At 34.8% G+C, this 13,552-nt stretch overlaps 1 protein-coding gene across 2 annotated transcripts in view; it reads left to right on the top strand.

The window, feature by feature from the left end:
* IL6ST (interleukin 6 signal transducer) overlaps window positions 1–13,026 on the top strand; it is a 65,230-nt gene extending 52,204 nt beyond the window's left edge. The window contains exons 14-16 of one of the 2 annotated variants that reach the window (XM_029216378.1): window positions 3,341–3,437; window positions 7,121–7,202; window positions 8,055–13,026. In XM_029216378.1, coding sequence (XP_029072211.1) covers window positions 3,341–3,437; window positions 7,121–7,202; window positions 8,055–8,792 — 917 coding nt within the window. In that variant the 3' untranslated portion in view covers window positions 8,793–13,026. The remainder of the gene's footprint in view (window positions 1–3,340; window positions 3,438–7,120; window positions 7,203–8,054) is intronic. The other variant, XM_029216379.1, reaches the window with a different exon arrangement.
* Window positions 13,027–13,552: the final 526 nt, after the last annotated feature.

Genomic DNA, 13,552 nt, shown 5'->3' with positions numbered 1-13,552 from the left:
TTTATTGTAATTGTATTTGTAACACACACACCCAAGCACCAAGACAGTGAGTGATAAATAATAAGCTGTTTATTGTATAAATAAATAAATCATTCAACCATATTCCTCATTGGTTGAATGATTGCTGAGAGAGCAAATAAGTAGATAAGTGACTACATAAGATGGATATTAAAAGATCCTGAGCTTTGCTGTGATGGCCGATAATAAATATAGGCTATGGGATAAGATTTGTGGTGACATGTTTGTAGAATATATATGTAACAAATACAGGTTTCCCCCACCATCCAAAAGTAGAGCATTCCTGTGAAACCTTTCATAAGCCAAAGTGGTGTAGAGCAAAGAGTATTCCCCACTTTTGGAAAGTTCACGTTATGCCACTTCACTTTCACGAAAGATCTATGTTAGTACACCTACAAGCTTTTTTCATAAATTTATTTCTGTTAGCAAAAACAGACATTAACGTAATTTATGAAAAAAGCTTGTTAGTGTACTAACGTAGGTCTTTCCTGAAAGTGAAGTGGCATAATGTGAACTTTCCAAAAGTGGGGGGGGGTACCTGTAATATTTGAAATAAAACTTTGTGTCATGATCTTTAAAAAATAGTAATAATAAACTTTAAAAATATTATCCTGATTATAAAAATAGTGTTCATTATAAGGAATTTAGACTATACAGTAAAATACAAAGAGGAAGAAAAATCACTCCTGATCCCTCATCCAAAATAATCTCAACATATTTATATATCGTAGTCTTTTCTGTGCATACATTTTTTTCCAAAAACGAAATCATACTTATTACTTCATCATCTGCTTTTTCCTCTGGCCTGTCTATTGTTGTATGGATTCATTATGGCTACTTCACATGGCATGGAATTTGCTCCCAAGGACCATATAGCTTAGTTGAAGAAATACGGTACAAGTAACCAAAACAAACAGAGAGACATTTGAGCCATGTAGATAGTAAATAGAGCAGGAATTTAAAGATATCTGAAGTGGGGAGTTTTACCTTCGAAGATTTTGTGGGGAAGACAATACTTGAGCCTTGAAGTTAAGATGTGGACAGATAGGAAGAAGAAGGCATCTTAGTTCAGCATGAGCAAAGGCCCAAGGCATGAAAACATAGTAAGCAGAAGTTCAGCACCAATAAATGAGAGGATCTTCCTGAATTTGATTTGGCATATGTATGAGAACCTTAGCATTCAGGAATTAATATTTTCCAACCTATAGTTTATTCCTGAGACTTTATCTGATTTCTTGGTTCCTGTCATGCTTTGTAGGAGGTAAAGTTACTTACAAAGGGATACGTGTGGTGGAAAGATAAGACTAAGTGAATACTGTATTACTGTAGTACTACTTTCACACTACTTTTTCCTGTAAAAGACTAGTTACAGGGGGCTGGAGGAGTTAACCAGAAACAACCATAGGTAAATCATTAAAAAAATCTCTAATATAAATTGTCCCAATTAGTGATTCATTTGATTAATAAGTCCTCTTTTATTTTTTTATACATCTTTATTGCAGTATAATTGCTTCACAATACTGTGTTAGTTTCTGTTGCACAACAAAACAAATCAGCCACATGCATATACTTGTCCCCATATCCCCTCCCTCTTGAGCCTCCCTCCCCTCCTCCCTATCCCACCCCTCTAGGTCATTGCAGAGCACTGAGCTGATCTCCCTGTGCTATGCGGCTGCTTACCACCAGCCAACTGTTTTACGTTCAGTAGTGTATATATGTCGATGCTACTCTCACTTCACCCCAGCTTCGCCCTCCCACCCCATGTCCTCAAATCCATTTTCTATGTCTACCTCTTTATTCCTGCCGTGCAACTAGGTTTATCAGTACCTTTTTTTTTTTTTAAGATTCCATATATATGCATTGGCATACAGTATTTGTTTTTCTCTTTCTGACTTATTTCACTCTGTATGACAGACTCTAGGTCCATCCACCTCACTACAAATAACTCAGTTTCATTTCTTTTTATGGCTGAGTAATATTCCATTGTATATATGTGCCACATCTTTATCCATTCATCTGTCAGTGGACATTTAGGTTGCTTCCACGTCCTGGCTATTGTAAATAGTGCTGCAGTGAACATTGTGGTACATGTCTCTTTTTGAATTACAGTTTTCTCAGGGTATATGTCCAGTAGTGGGATTGCTGGGTCATATGGTAGTTATATTTTTAGTTTTTTAAGGAACCCCCATACTGTTTTCCGTATTGTTGTATCAATTTACATTCCCACCAACAGTTCAGGAGGGTTCCCTTTTCACCACACCCTGTTCAGCATTTACTGTTTCTACATTTTTGATAATGGCCGTTCTGACCGGCGTGAGGTGACACCTCATTGTAGTTTTCATTGCAGATAGGGATTCATGTGGTATTTAGGAATCTCAGGCTTGCTGCGTTTTAGTTGATATTATTCCTACTTCTGCCACTCCTTGTGCCTGTTAAGATTCTCCTAAAATTCTTAGCCCTATGTCAGATTTATCATCTTTTTGAAAATAGTAAATAACTATTAAAAATTTTGCCTGAATTTTACATTTTTATTCCTTATAGAAGATTACATTTATAGTGCAATTATTGAGATTGTTTAAAGCTTTTCCAGGGACTTCCCTGGTGGTGCAGTGGTTAAGAATCCACCTGCCAATGCAGGGGACACAGGTTCGATCCCTGGTCCAGGAAGATCCCACATGCCGCGGAGCAACAAAGCCCGTGCGCCACAACTACTGAGCCTGCGCTCTAGAGCCCACGTACCACAACTACTGAAGCCCGCATGCCTAGAGCCCGTGCTCTGCAACAGGAGAAGGCACCACAATGAGAAGCCTGCGCACCGCAACAAAGAGCAGCCCCTGCTTGCAGCAACTAGAGAAAGCCAGCACGCAACAACAAAGACCCATCGCAGCCAAAAATTAATTAATTTTTAAAAAGAAAAAACTTTTCCAATTCTACCCATTAGTTCTAGAACTCAGAGATGAGCTTTTGCTAAGATTCTGCTGAGTGCAGACCATAAATGTAATAAATAGGTTTGAAAGCTCTTACTAGGTAGATAGATTATCTATACAATAAACTGAACTAATCAATTTATTCCCCCAGCCAACATATATTTTATGCATACTGTGTGGTCAGGTTACTGTGTAAGGTGTAAGTAGCTAGGATATGATTTACCAAGGGGGAAGGGAGGGGGGAGAGAAACACCTTTAAGTTTGAAAAGGTTGTAAAAAAATATTAGGATGGCATTTCATCTTTTCAACAGTAATCTGGTTGGGAAGTTGCATTATTTCTCTTTAGCATATGTGTCAACAGTTATTTTCTTTCTTTCCCCTTTCTTTTTCTTTAGCTCAAGGAGAAATTGAAGCTATTGTTGTACCTGTTTGCTTAGCATTCCTATTGACAACCCTTTTGGGAGTATTATTCTGCTTTAATAAGCGAGACCTGTAAGTACCCGTATTCATATTTTTGCCTTTTCCCCCACCTTTATTGATCTATAATTTACATGCAATGAAATTCATCCATCTTAAGTGTACAGTTTAATGAATTTTTGTAACTGTATATAGATGTATAACTACCACCACACTCAAGATAGAGAACATTTCCATCACTCTAAAAAGTTTCTTCATTCTGTTTTGTACTCTGTCCTCTCCCTCAGCCCCTGGCCGCAGCAATCACTGATCTACTTTCTCTGGTTGCAGTTTTACCTTTTCTGGGATTTCACATATATGGAATCAAACAACATGTAATTTTTTGTGTTTGATGTCTTTCACTTGACATATTTTTGAGATTCATCCATGTTGCATATGTTAATATTTTTCTTTTTATTGCTGAATAGTATTCTATAGTATAGAGATACCAAATTTGTTTACCCGTATACCTATTATGAAAGTTTAGGTTGTTTCTTTGATTTTTGGCTATTATGAATAGCTAAAATATGTATGTGTTGTTACGAACATTCACATACAGATCTTTGTGTGACGATATATTATCACTTATCTTGAGTAAATACTTAGTAGTGAGATTGCTGGGTCATATGGTAAGTGCATATTTAACTTTATAAGAAGCTGTCAAACTGTTTTCCAAAGTGTTTGTACCATCTTGTATTCCCAAGAGCAATGTGAGCGTTCCATTTGTTCCATATCATCCTCAATTCTTGGTACTGACAAGGTTTTTAATTTTAGCTATTCTTTCTCATGGGTTTGTAGTGCTATCTCATTGTGGTTGTAACTTCTGTTTCCATGATAACTAGTAATAGATCTTTTCATGTGCTACCTATACATCTTCTTTTGTGGTGTGTCTTTTGAAATCTTTTGCCCATTTTTAAATTGGGTGATTTGTTAATATTGAGGTTTAAGAGTTCTTTATATATCTGGTTACAAACTTTTTGTCAAATATATGTTTTGCAAATTCTGAACTGTGGCTTGCCTTTTTATTCTCTTAACTGTGACTTTAGAAAAGCAAAAGTTTAATTTTGATCAAGTCCATTTTATCAGGGGTTTTTTTTTTTAATGGTTCTTGCTTTTTATGTCCTGTTTAAGAAATCTTTGCCTAACCCAGTGTCACAAATATGTTCTCCTATATTTTCCTCTAGAAGTTTAATCATTTTAGCTCTGTGCTGTGATCTATTTAGAATAAATTTTTGTGCATGTTGTGAAGTCAGGGTCAAAGTTTTTTTCCATAGATATCTAGTCATTCCCAGCATCATTTATTGAAAAGGCTATCTTTTCCTATTGAATTATCTTGAACCTTTGCCAAAATCAATTATCCATATAAGTCTGGATCTATTTGTGGACTCTCAATCCTGTTTCATTGTTCTATATGTCTTTTCATCCTGATAACACGTGGTCTTGATTTATTATAGCTCTATAGTAAGTTTTGAGACCAGGTGGTAGAATTCCTCCAATATTTTTTTTCAAAATTATTTCTGCTAGGTTCTTTGCCTTTTCATATAAATTTTAATATCAGCTTATAAATTTCCTTTAAAAATCTGTTAGAATTTTTATTGGAATTTTATTGAATCTGTCCATCAGTTTAGGGTAAAATGCAATCTGAACATGAGTTCACATGTTCATGAGTCAAATAAATCTTTCAGTACGTGAACGTGGTATATCTCTATACTTATCTTGGTTCCTTTTGCAATGTTTTGTAGTTCAGGCCTTGCACATCTTGTGTTAAATTTATTCCTTCCTAAGTGGTTTTTTTTCTGTGTGCTATTATAAATAGAATTTCAAATTTTTTACTTTCTAATTGTTCATTGCTAGTATATGGAAAAGTGCAATTGATCTTGTAAATATAGTGGTCTTGTATACTGAGATCTTCATAAATTTATTTAGTCACTTTTTGGATTTTCAACATGCACAGTCATGCTGCCTGCAAGTAAAGATTCCAGTCTTTATACTTTTAGTTCTTTTCATCATTGTACTGGCTAAGACCTTCAGTACTATGTTGAATAGAAGTGGTAAGAGCCAACATCTTTCCATTATTCCCAATCTTAGGCGAAAAAACGTTCAGTCTACACCTTTGCATGTTATATTAGCTATAAGTTGAGGAAGTTCTTATATTTATGTTTTGCTAAGAGTTTTTGTCATGAATGGATATTGAATTTTGTCAAATGCTTTTTCTGCATCTGTTGAGATGAGCTTATGATTTTTCTCCTTTCATAAATATGAATTTTATTCATTGATTTTCAGGTGTTATACCTTGCATTCCTTGGATTTTGCTAGATTTGGTGTGTTAATTTTTGCATTTTTATGTTCATGAGTGATATTGGTTTGTCCTTTTTGTGGTGTCATTGTGTAGTTTTGGATTCAGGGTAATACTAATTATCTCATAAAATGAATGGCCTCAGGACGTATTACCTCTATTTTCTGGGAGAGTGTGTAGGGTTGGTATTATTTCCTCTTTAAATGTTTGATAGAATTCACAAATGAAGCCATCTGGGCCTGCTGTTTTCTTTGTGGGGAGGTTTTTAATTAAAAATTGAATTTCTTACAAGTATAGGGGCTATTGAAGTTTTCTTTTTCAATCTGTTTTGGTAATTGGTCTCTTACAAGGGATTCATCCATTTTTTTTTTTTGGTTGGTCAGTTCATTTAGGTTGTTAATGTTATTGCTTTTTATATTATGTCCAGATTTCATAGTTGTTCCTGCAGGACAGTCTGTTAGGATCTTATTACTCATCTTTATTTGAACTTACTCTCAAGATGACTCATTTCCTGTGTACCTATGTACACTATGGACCTCTAATGTTGGGCTAGGGACTGTATTAAGGTAAACATATTTAAATAGATTTTTTATGATGGGGGATATCCTGAATTCATTGTTAGCCTTTTCTTCCTTGTGAAAAATGAAATTTATTTTATCTTGTACCAATGTGAAAATTGAACATTTTTGGGGTTTTGTTTTGGGGAGAGAAGGTATACCACAATTTTTTGTGACCCTGGCTAAAGTTTTTAAGTGTTGTTGTTTGTTTTAATTTATTTATTTTATTTATTTTTGGCTGCGTTGGGTCTTTGTTGCTGCGCACAGGCTTTCTCTAGTTGCGAGCAGGGGCTACTCTTCGTTGCAATGCATGGACTTCTCATTGTGGTGGCTTCTCTTATTGTGGAGCATGGGCTCTAGGCGCACAGACTTCAGTCGTTGTGGCACGCGGGCTCAGTAGTTGTGGCTCGTGGGCTCTAGAGCACAGGCTCTGTAGTTGTGGCACACCGATTTAGTTGCTCCACAGCATGTGGGATCTTCTCAGACCAGGGCTCGAACCCGTGTCCCCTGCAGTGGCAGGCAGATTCATAACCGCTGCACCACCAGGGAAGCTCTTTACGTGGTTTTTATTGCAGAATTTAATTTCAGAGATTTTAAAAAATTGAACACTGATTATCAGCTTTAGTCTTATAAACAAACACTTTTTCTTTAAGGATAAAGATCCTCATGCATTTTCAACAGTATTTCTTTTTCTATTGGTTACAAGAAAAATAACGTTTTTGTTAGCTTTGGGATGCAGTAGGTATTTTTTGTTTATTTAATTGGTTTGATTCTTAAGATTCTTGGATGATAATGTTTAGAAATAGGGACTATTCATTGTTTATTAACATGTGGTTCTACATATGCGATATTTCTTTTCTCTCCAGAATTAAAAAACACATCTGGCCTAATGTTCCAGATCCTTCAAAGAGTCATATTGCCCAGTGGTCACCTCACACACCTCCAAGGGTAAGAGAAAATATTTCTGACTTACTTGTAATACACAAGCATATTAGGATATATTGTAGAGTTCAAGCAAAAGATAATCAGACTGAATCGAAAAGTAGATGAAAATAGTACATAAATGAGAATTTTAGTCAAAATTTAAAATAATACTTATGTATTCTAGGAATTTATTATCACCATAGCATATTTGTCCTTATATTCCCAATTCTATTTAGTATACATTAAAAATATTTGATTGAACTTGTAAGTTGAAAACCTATGTTTTAATGCTGCTGTGTGATAATTCTGTTGTAAGGCAAGCATTTTAGATTATATATTAAAATAAAAATTTAAATCTATCATTTTAACATGATTAAATGGCTTCTGGAAACCTACAGTAAATTCCTTGAACTTCCCTAAAGGGGGAATGATTTGTACTTATTATCTTCTGACAGTCCTTTAATTTTAGATTAGCAGATTGAAATGTATATCCTATGAAACTTCAGTCATTTGAGTTTGATTTAATGTTTTCCTCATTTTTCTATCCAATTAATCCTAGGCTGCCCAGACGACTAGGCATGAAATATGAAATTTTATTTCTAGACCTTTAAGTTTATCAAAATGTAACACCAACAATATTGACTTAGAATTCTGAGGAAATACAGTCTAATTCATACTTTTTAGAATCATTTCACAATATCCATGATTCACGTAATTTAATTAGTGATATAGATTATCTCTGCACCATTAAAAGTTACTGAGCAGTTTCAGAGATTCATTACTCTGTGGCTTTAACTAATATGTCATATGTAATTATTTCAGAGTTTCTAAATGAACATGCACCATAGGTAATAATTCATTTTCTCTCTTTCTTAGCATTTTAATTCAAAAGATCAAATGTATCCAGATGGCAATTTCACTGATGTAAGTGTTGTGGAAATAGAAGCAAATGACAAAAAGCCTTTCCCAGAAGATCTAAAATCATTGGACCTATTCAAGAAGGAAAAAATTAATACTGAAGGACACAGCAGTGGTATTGGAGGGTCTTCATGCATGTCATCTTCTAGGCCAAGCATTTCTAGCAGTGATGAAAACGAATCTGCACAGAACACGTCGAGTACTGTCCAGTATTCCACTGTGGTACATAGTGGCTACAGACACCAGGTGCCATCGGTCCAAGTGTTCTCAAGATCCGAGTCCACCCAGCCCTTGTTAGATTCTGAAGAACGGCCAGAAGATCTACAGCTGGTAGATAATGTAGATGGCAGTGACAGCATTTTGCCCAGGCAACAGTATTTCAAACAGAACTGCAGTCAACATAAAACCAGTCCAGATATTTCGCATTTTGAAAGGTCAAAGCAAGTTTCATCAGTCAATGAAGGAGCTTTTGTTAGACTTAAACAGCAACAGATTTCAGATCATATTTCACAGCCCTATGGATCTGGGCAGATGAAAATGTTTCAGGAAGTTCCTGCAGCAGATGCTTTTGGTCCAGGCACCGAGGGACAAGTAGAGAGATTTGAAACAGTTGGGATGGAGGCTACAATTGATGAAGGAGTGCCTAAAAGTTACTTACCACAGACTGTAAGACGAGGTGGCTACATGCCTCAGTGACGGACTAACTCCTGTTACAACTTTGGAAGTACCTGTAAAGTAAAGCTAAAAGTATTTTATCTGTGATTTCAGCTCTTCACTCACTGAAGATGCTCATTTGCCCTTAAGGACAAGAAGGTACTGTCCTCCCATGTGGGCTGTTTCCATTCCAGAATATCTGGGATTTGACTTAAAGCACTACATAAACTGACTTCATCCTCCAAATAGCTGAATGACTTTGTGCTGTTTCAGGATGTTTGCACTGAAGAAAAACAAAGCTTGTCTGAAATTTATAAAGTGAAACTTTTTGTTTTGCTATCTAGAAAACAGAGGGTATTTAAATTAAAAGCAGTGGTAAACTTAGCACAGCTATACTGATTTTAACGAGAATAGTCATCAAATATCAAATCTTGGGGAGAATTAGCATAAAAATTAGGAGAGCAAGATCTAGACCCTCTACTTCAAGTGACAACATAATTTAAAAAGAGTCCAGATGGTACAACTAATATGAGCCCAGCCTATGTTGTCTGACAAAAAAAAAAAGAAAAAAATTGGGCTCATTTATAATCATACCAACATGTAAAATATTAGTTCTCATCCATTGGTAATGATGCTGCCAGTTACTGGAGAAAAGGAATTCTGGAGTTTTAACTTGGCAAACTAAAAATATTAATTTTTTAATATTAGACAGTTAAGTAAATTTTCAAACATTTGCTTTCTATCACTATTGACAACCTCCGAAGATCCATTGCACAAACTCAGCAGAGGGTCCAGATAAGAGCTAGGAATGAATGTGACGAACTATCTTAAACATTTAAAAAATCCTTTGTCATTTATAAAGGCTTAAATTGTTAACACTTTTCTATACATGTATATAAACATTATTGACCCTTCTTGTTAAGACGTCAGAGAATTTGGTTGATGAAGCACTTTATACAGTATGTCTTCACCTTAAAATGTGTTTTGATTTAATATGCTTTGTTTTTTAAGTAGGCCAAGACTGAGTTTTTCCTTTCTTTCTAGTAGGTGTTTGAAGCAGACTAATAAGTTAGAAGGCTTGGGCAATACTCACCAAAACAAACAAAGCACCACCCCAAAAATGTACATATTGATCTTAGGAAATATCACAGTTAGCAAATATCCTTATTGTAGAGGCACTTAATGAAGAGATAGTATTTTAATGTCTGCCAGTTCTGAGGTAGGTGGAACTTAGTTCTACATGATGATTTAGGAATATTTTAAACCTCTTCCCACATGTTCTGTTCTTCAGGGGAAAAGTGAGTTGGGCTTCCAGAGTTTAGCACTAAACTCACTTTCGCATTTATGTTATTCCCTACCCACCACGTTTGACAAGGAGGCAGGGGCTAAAAACTAGGAGCTGAGTAAGTAAGAAGAAATTGTCATGTGGTTGACTACTGCTGTCAAGTAAGTTTGTGTTGTTTTTCTGTCATACTTAATTTACAGAAACCAAGCCAACTTAAAATAGTTTGTAGAGGTTATTGAAGAATAAAAGGCTGAGAAAAATTAGTACACATTTACAGTTGAGATGTAATTCGACTCATTACTCTCTCAATATTGTTCACATTAGACTTGCTGTTATGCTTTATCCCTTGTATTCTTGCCTGATACTTTTCAGAGTTCTTTCTCATATATGGTCTTTGCGAGACAGAGCAGATGCTTTATTCTGATATATCCTGTTCTACTTTAGGCAAAACCAACATGAGATTGGTAGAATGTCAGAATTAGTAGTAGATGAGGAAAATTAGGCACAGACAGGTCAAGTTGGAACAGAGAGACCCCAAACTCACACACACTACACACTACAAGGTAATAAGCATTACCACCGTTTAAGTTGGTCATCAAAGGCTGGTCCAAATCAGGACAAGATTTATCTTGCTAAATGTCAACAAATTTATATCTATTACATTTTTCATTTCCTCAAAATAAGTAGTCATGTTGTTATAACCATGTTTAGCTCTAACCTTCCTCCTAACAAATAGCAGTGTTGTGGAGAACATTTTAGTGTGGAGATTGTACATGGGAGGTGGGCAGTTATAAAATGTGAACTCATGATCTCTGGGAATCAGAACAAATAGTTATTTAAGAAAGGACATCATATAAGCAAATCTGTATGTTGAAACTTGTATAGAACATGGTGCAGTGAGTGAATGCCCCCCAGCCACAAAAGCACTTTAGGCATATTAAATGGATATAGTTACTGTGTAAAAATTCATTCAGGAAATAAATATATTTATGTAATATTCATCTTTGCCCCAAAAAAGAAAAGCAGTCATGAAACTTAAGTACAAAATTACTTTCATAAGGCATGTCTTAGAATAATCTGTCTTGATATATGTAAATTATATTTTAGGTAGGCCCAGAAACAAATCCAGTTAATTTATGTGAAAATTAGACTATGTTTAAGATAGTGGATAAACTACTCATTAAATATATAGTATCCAAAAATTTGATGCAGTTGCCCTCTTGTAAGATTAAAAAAATAATAAGCACATGTTACATGTGTTGTTATTGTAATTTGATTGTTACTGGTGTCTTTGGTATCCTACCCTCATCCTTCATAAAGGCATGAGGCTAAATAACTGTTGGAAAACTATCAGACTTCAAACCCACTAAAATCTAAAAGTTTAATTCTTTTTTAACATGGATCATTCAGCACTAGGGAACATACCCAACATGTGAGCAGAAGCAAGGGAAAAAGCAGAATCATTCACATGTTTTGTGTTCACATCTGTTCTGTGCCTAGTTGTTTGTTTAATTTCAACCTTTTTCTTTGATAAGAGATTTTTTTTTTTTTACACACAAAGTCATCCAAGACCCTAGTTTATTGTGAAGTTTAGGGTTAATGAAGTTGAAATATACTTTTAAAACATATATTTATGAAAAGTCACATTTAAAGTGGAACATCTAAAATAGCACTATAAATAGAAATCAAATTTAAAAGATGTCTTTTTTCTACTCACGTAGTTTAGTTAAAATCATGACATAAATTTAGAAGTAGAATAACTATATAGTAGAATTCCCTAAAATATTTCTGTTAACTGGCATGTACTGACCAACTATAAATTAAGTAGGAGAACTCTTCCTAGTCTATTCCGTTATATTCCACACCAACCTCCTCCTCTCTTTGGTGTTAGGAACAAATTTCTATACCATACATTTCTGTTCCAGTAGTTTTTTTGTTGAAATGGGTAAAATGTCAAAATAATAAGCTACATAAAACTTAAAGTTCAATTGTTTAAAAATATTGGGATAGCTTTCTGTTGGAGGTCGTGTTAGATTCTATTGCCCAGGTAAGATTACTTTAAAAATTTCTTTGCACTTTTGTAAATTAAAAGAATATGAAGCCATAAAATGGCAAGATATTTAGGTTTAAGAAATTTTAAACTAGCAAACTTACAGCCTAATTCTATAAACTGGTCCTTGGTAGCCATTCCTTTTCAGGCTATTTATAAACAGAATTTAGATGTATGTCAAAACAAAACTTTCCAAAGCTAAATGTAATATCTTTTGGGTTAATCTATTTTTTTTCATTGTATATACTACTTGTATGTGTATCCCCACGATATTCTAATATACATTGCATTAAAAATAAAAAGGCAGCTCTGGATGAGCTCTTTTGTTACCTATTTCTAAATTTTTTAATAAGGCTTTTTGTAGTCAGTTCCTTAAAACGGGTTAAACTTCATTACACAGTTCTTTAAAGTTGATAGATCATGATGAAAATGAATTTAAGGCCAATGGTGATAGATGTTACAGACCTTTTATCCCTTAAACATAAGCTTTGAGAATGATAACTACATGCTTCAGATGCTGTTACATGAATATCAAAATGTGATGTGTCAGAAATAAAGGGATAGTTTAAAGGTGGATATTTGAAAATTCTTTAGTCTTAGTATATATATATATTGAATAGTATACTCTAAAAATAAGTGTGCAATTTGCTAGTACTACAGTACAGTGAGTAGCATTAGGTATGTCTCCTATTTATACCCTATGTCCCATTTAATTGTAAGTGCAATCCTTTTAAGTTCACTTGCTCTTCTACCCCGACCTAATCTAACTTCATATAGAAGGCTTGTCTAGAAAGACTATTGTATGTATTTTCACTTTTGCACAGTGAATTGCATGTGCAACTTGTAACCACAGCTATTGTTTTTATGTTGACATAACTCTAAATGTTCTCTTATATATCAGCTCGCATCCTTTAAGTAAATTTAATAAATTCTTAACTCAGTTTTTTCCTGGGTGTGGTCACTACCAGATGTCATTAAACATAATGTTTAAGGTAACAGTATTTATCATTACTGGTGTTGGGCCTTTGTGTAAACTAGGTGCTTTTTGAGGGTTCTGTGGCTTTTTAAATGCTCATTTAGCATAATGGATAGGGTTTAGAAGAAAATCAATACCCTATCTCGGCCTTAATAAATACAGACTTGGAGGTGGCAAATTCATTTACCATTTTTCTGGATTTACTAAGATGATTTCTGGAATCCCAGCATCTTACCTCCCAATGGATATTTTTTAACTGGGTTGCCAGGGGACCAACCAAGTACAGAGGTGCTGTGCCATCCTGTGGCCTGTCTGTGCCCACACTCTACTAGAGTCTTGTCACAGTGAGGCACGAAGCGGATTGATCCATAGCATCCCACTGCTGCCCCCTGAGGTTGCTGAGTGGTAGTGTAGGAAAGTAACAGTTCCACCTGGAAGGAAATCTGAACTACTAGATTTGTGTCTTCACATTGTGATTTTATCTTAAATAT

The sequence above is a fragment of the Monodon monoceros genome, unplaced genomic scaffold (assembly GCF_005190385.1).
Source record: "Monodon monoceros isolate NGI ecotype Baffin Bay Population unplaced genomic scaffold, NGI_Narwhal_1 Super_Scaffold_12, whole genome shotgun sequence".
Taxonomy (NCBI): Eukaryota; Metazoa; Chordata; class Mammalia; order Artiodactyla; family Monodontidae; genus Monodon; species Monodon monoceros.
The sequence above is the reverse complement of the archived record's forward strand: the minus strand, read 5'-3'. Positions and strand labels throughout refer to the sequence as shown.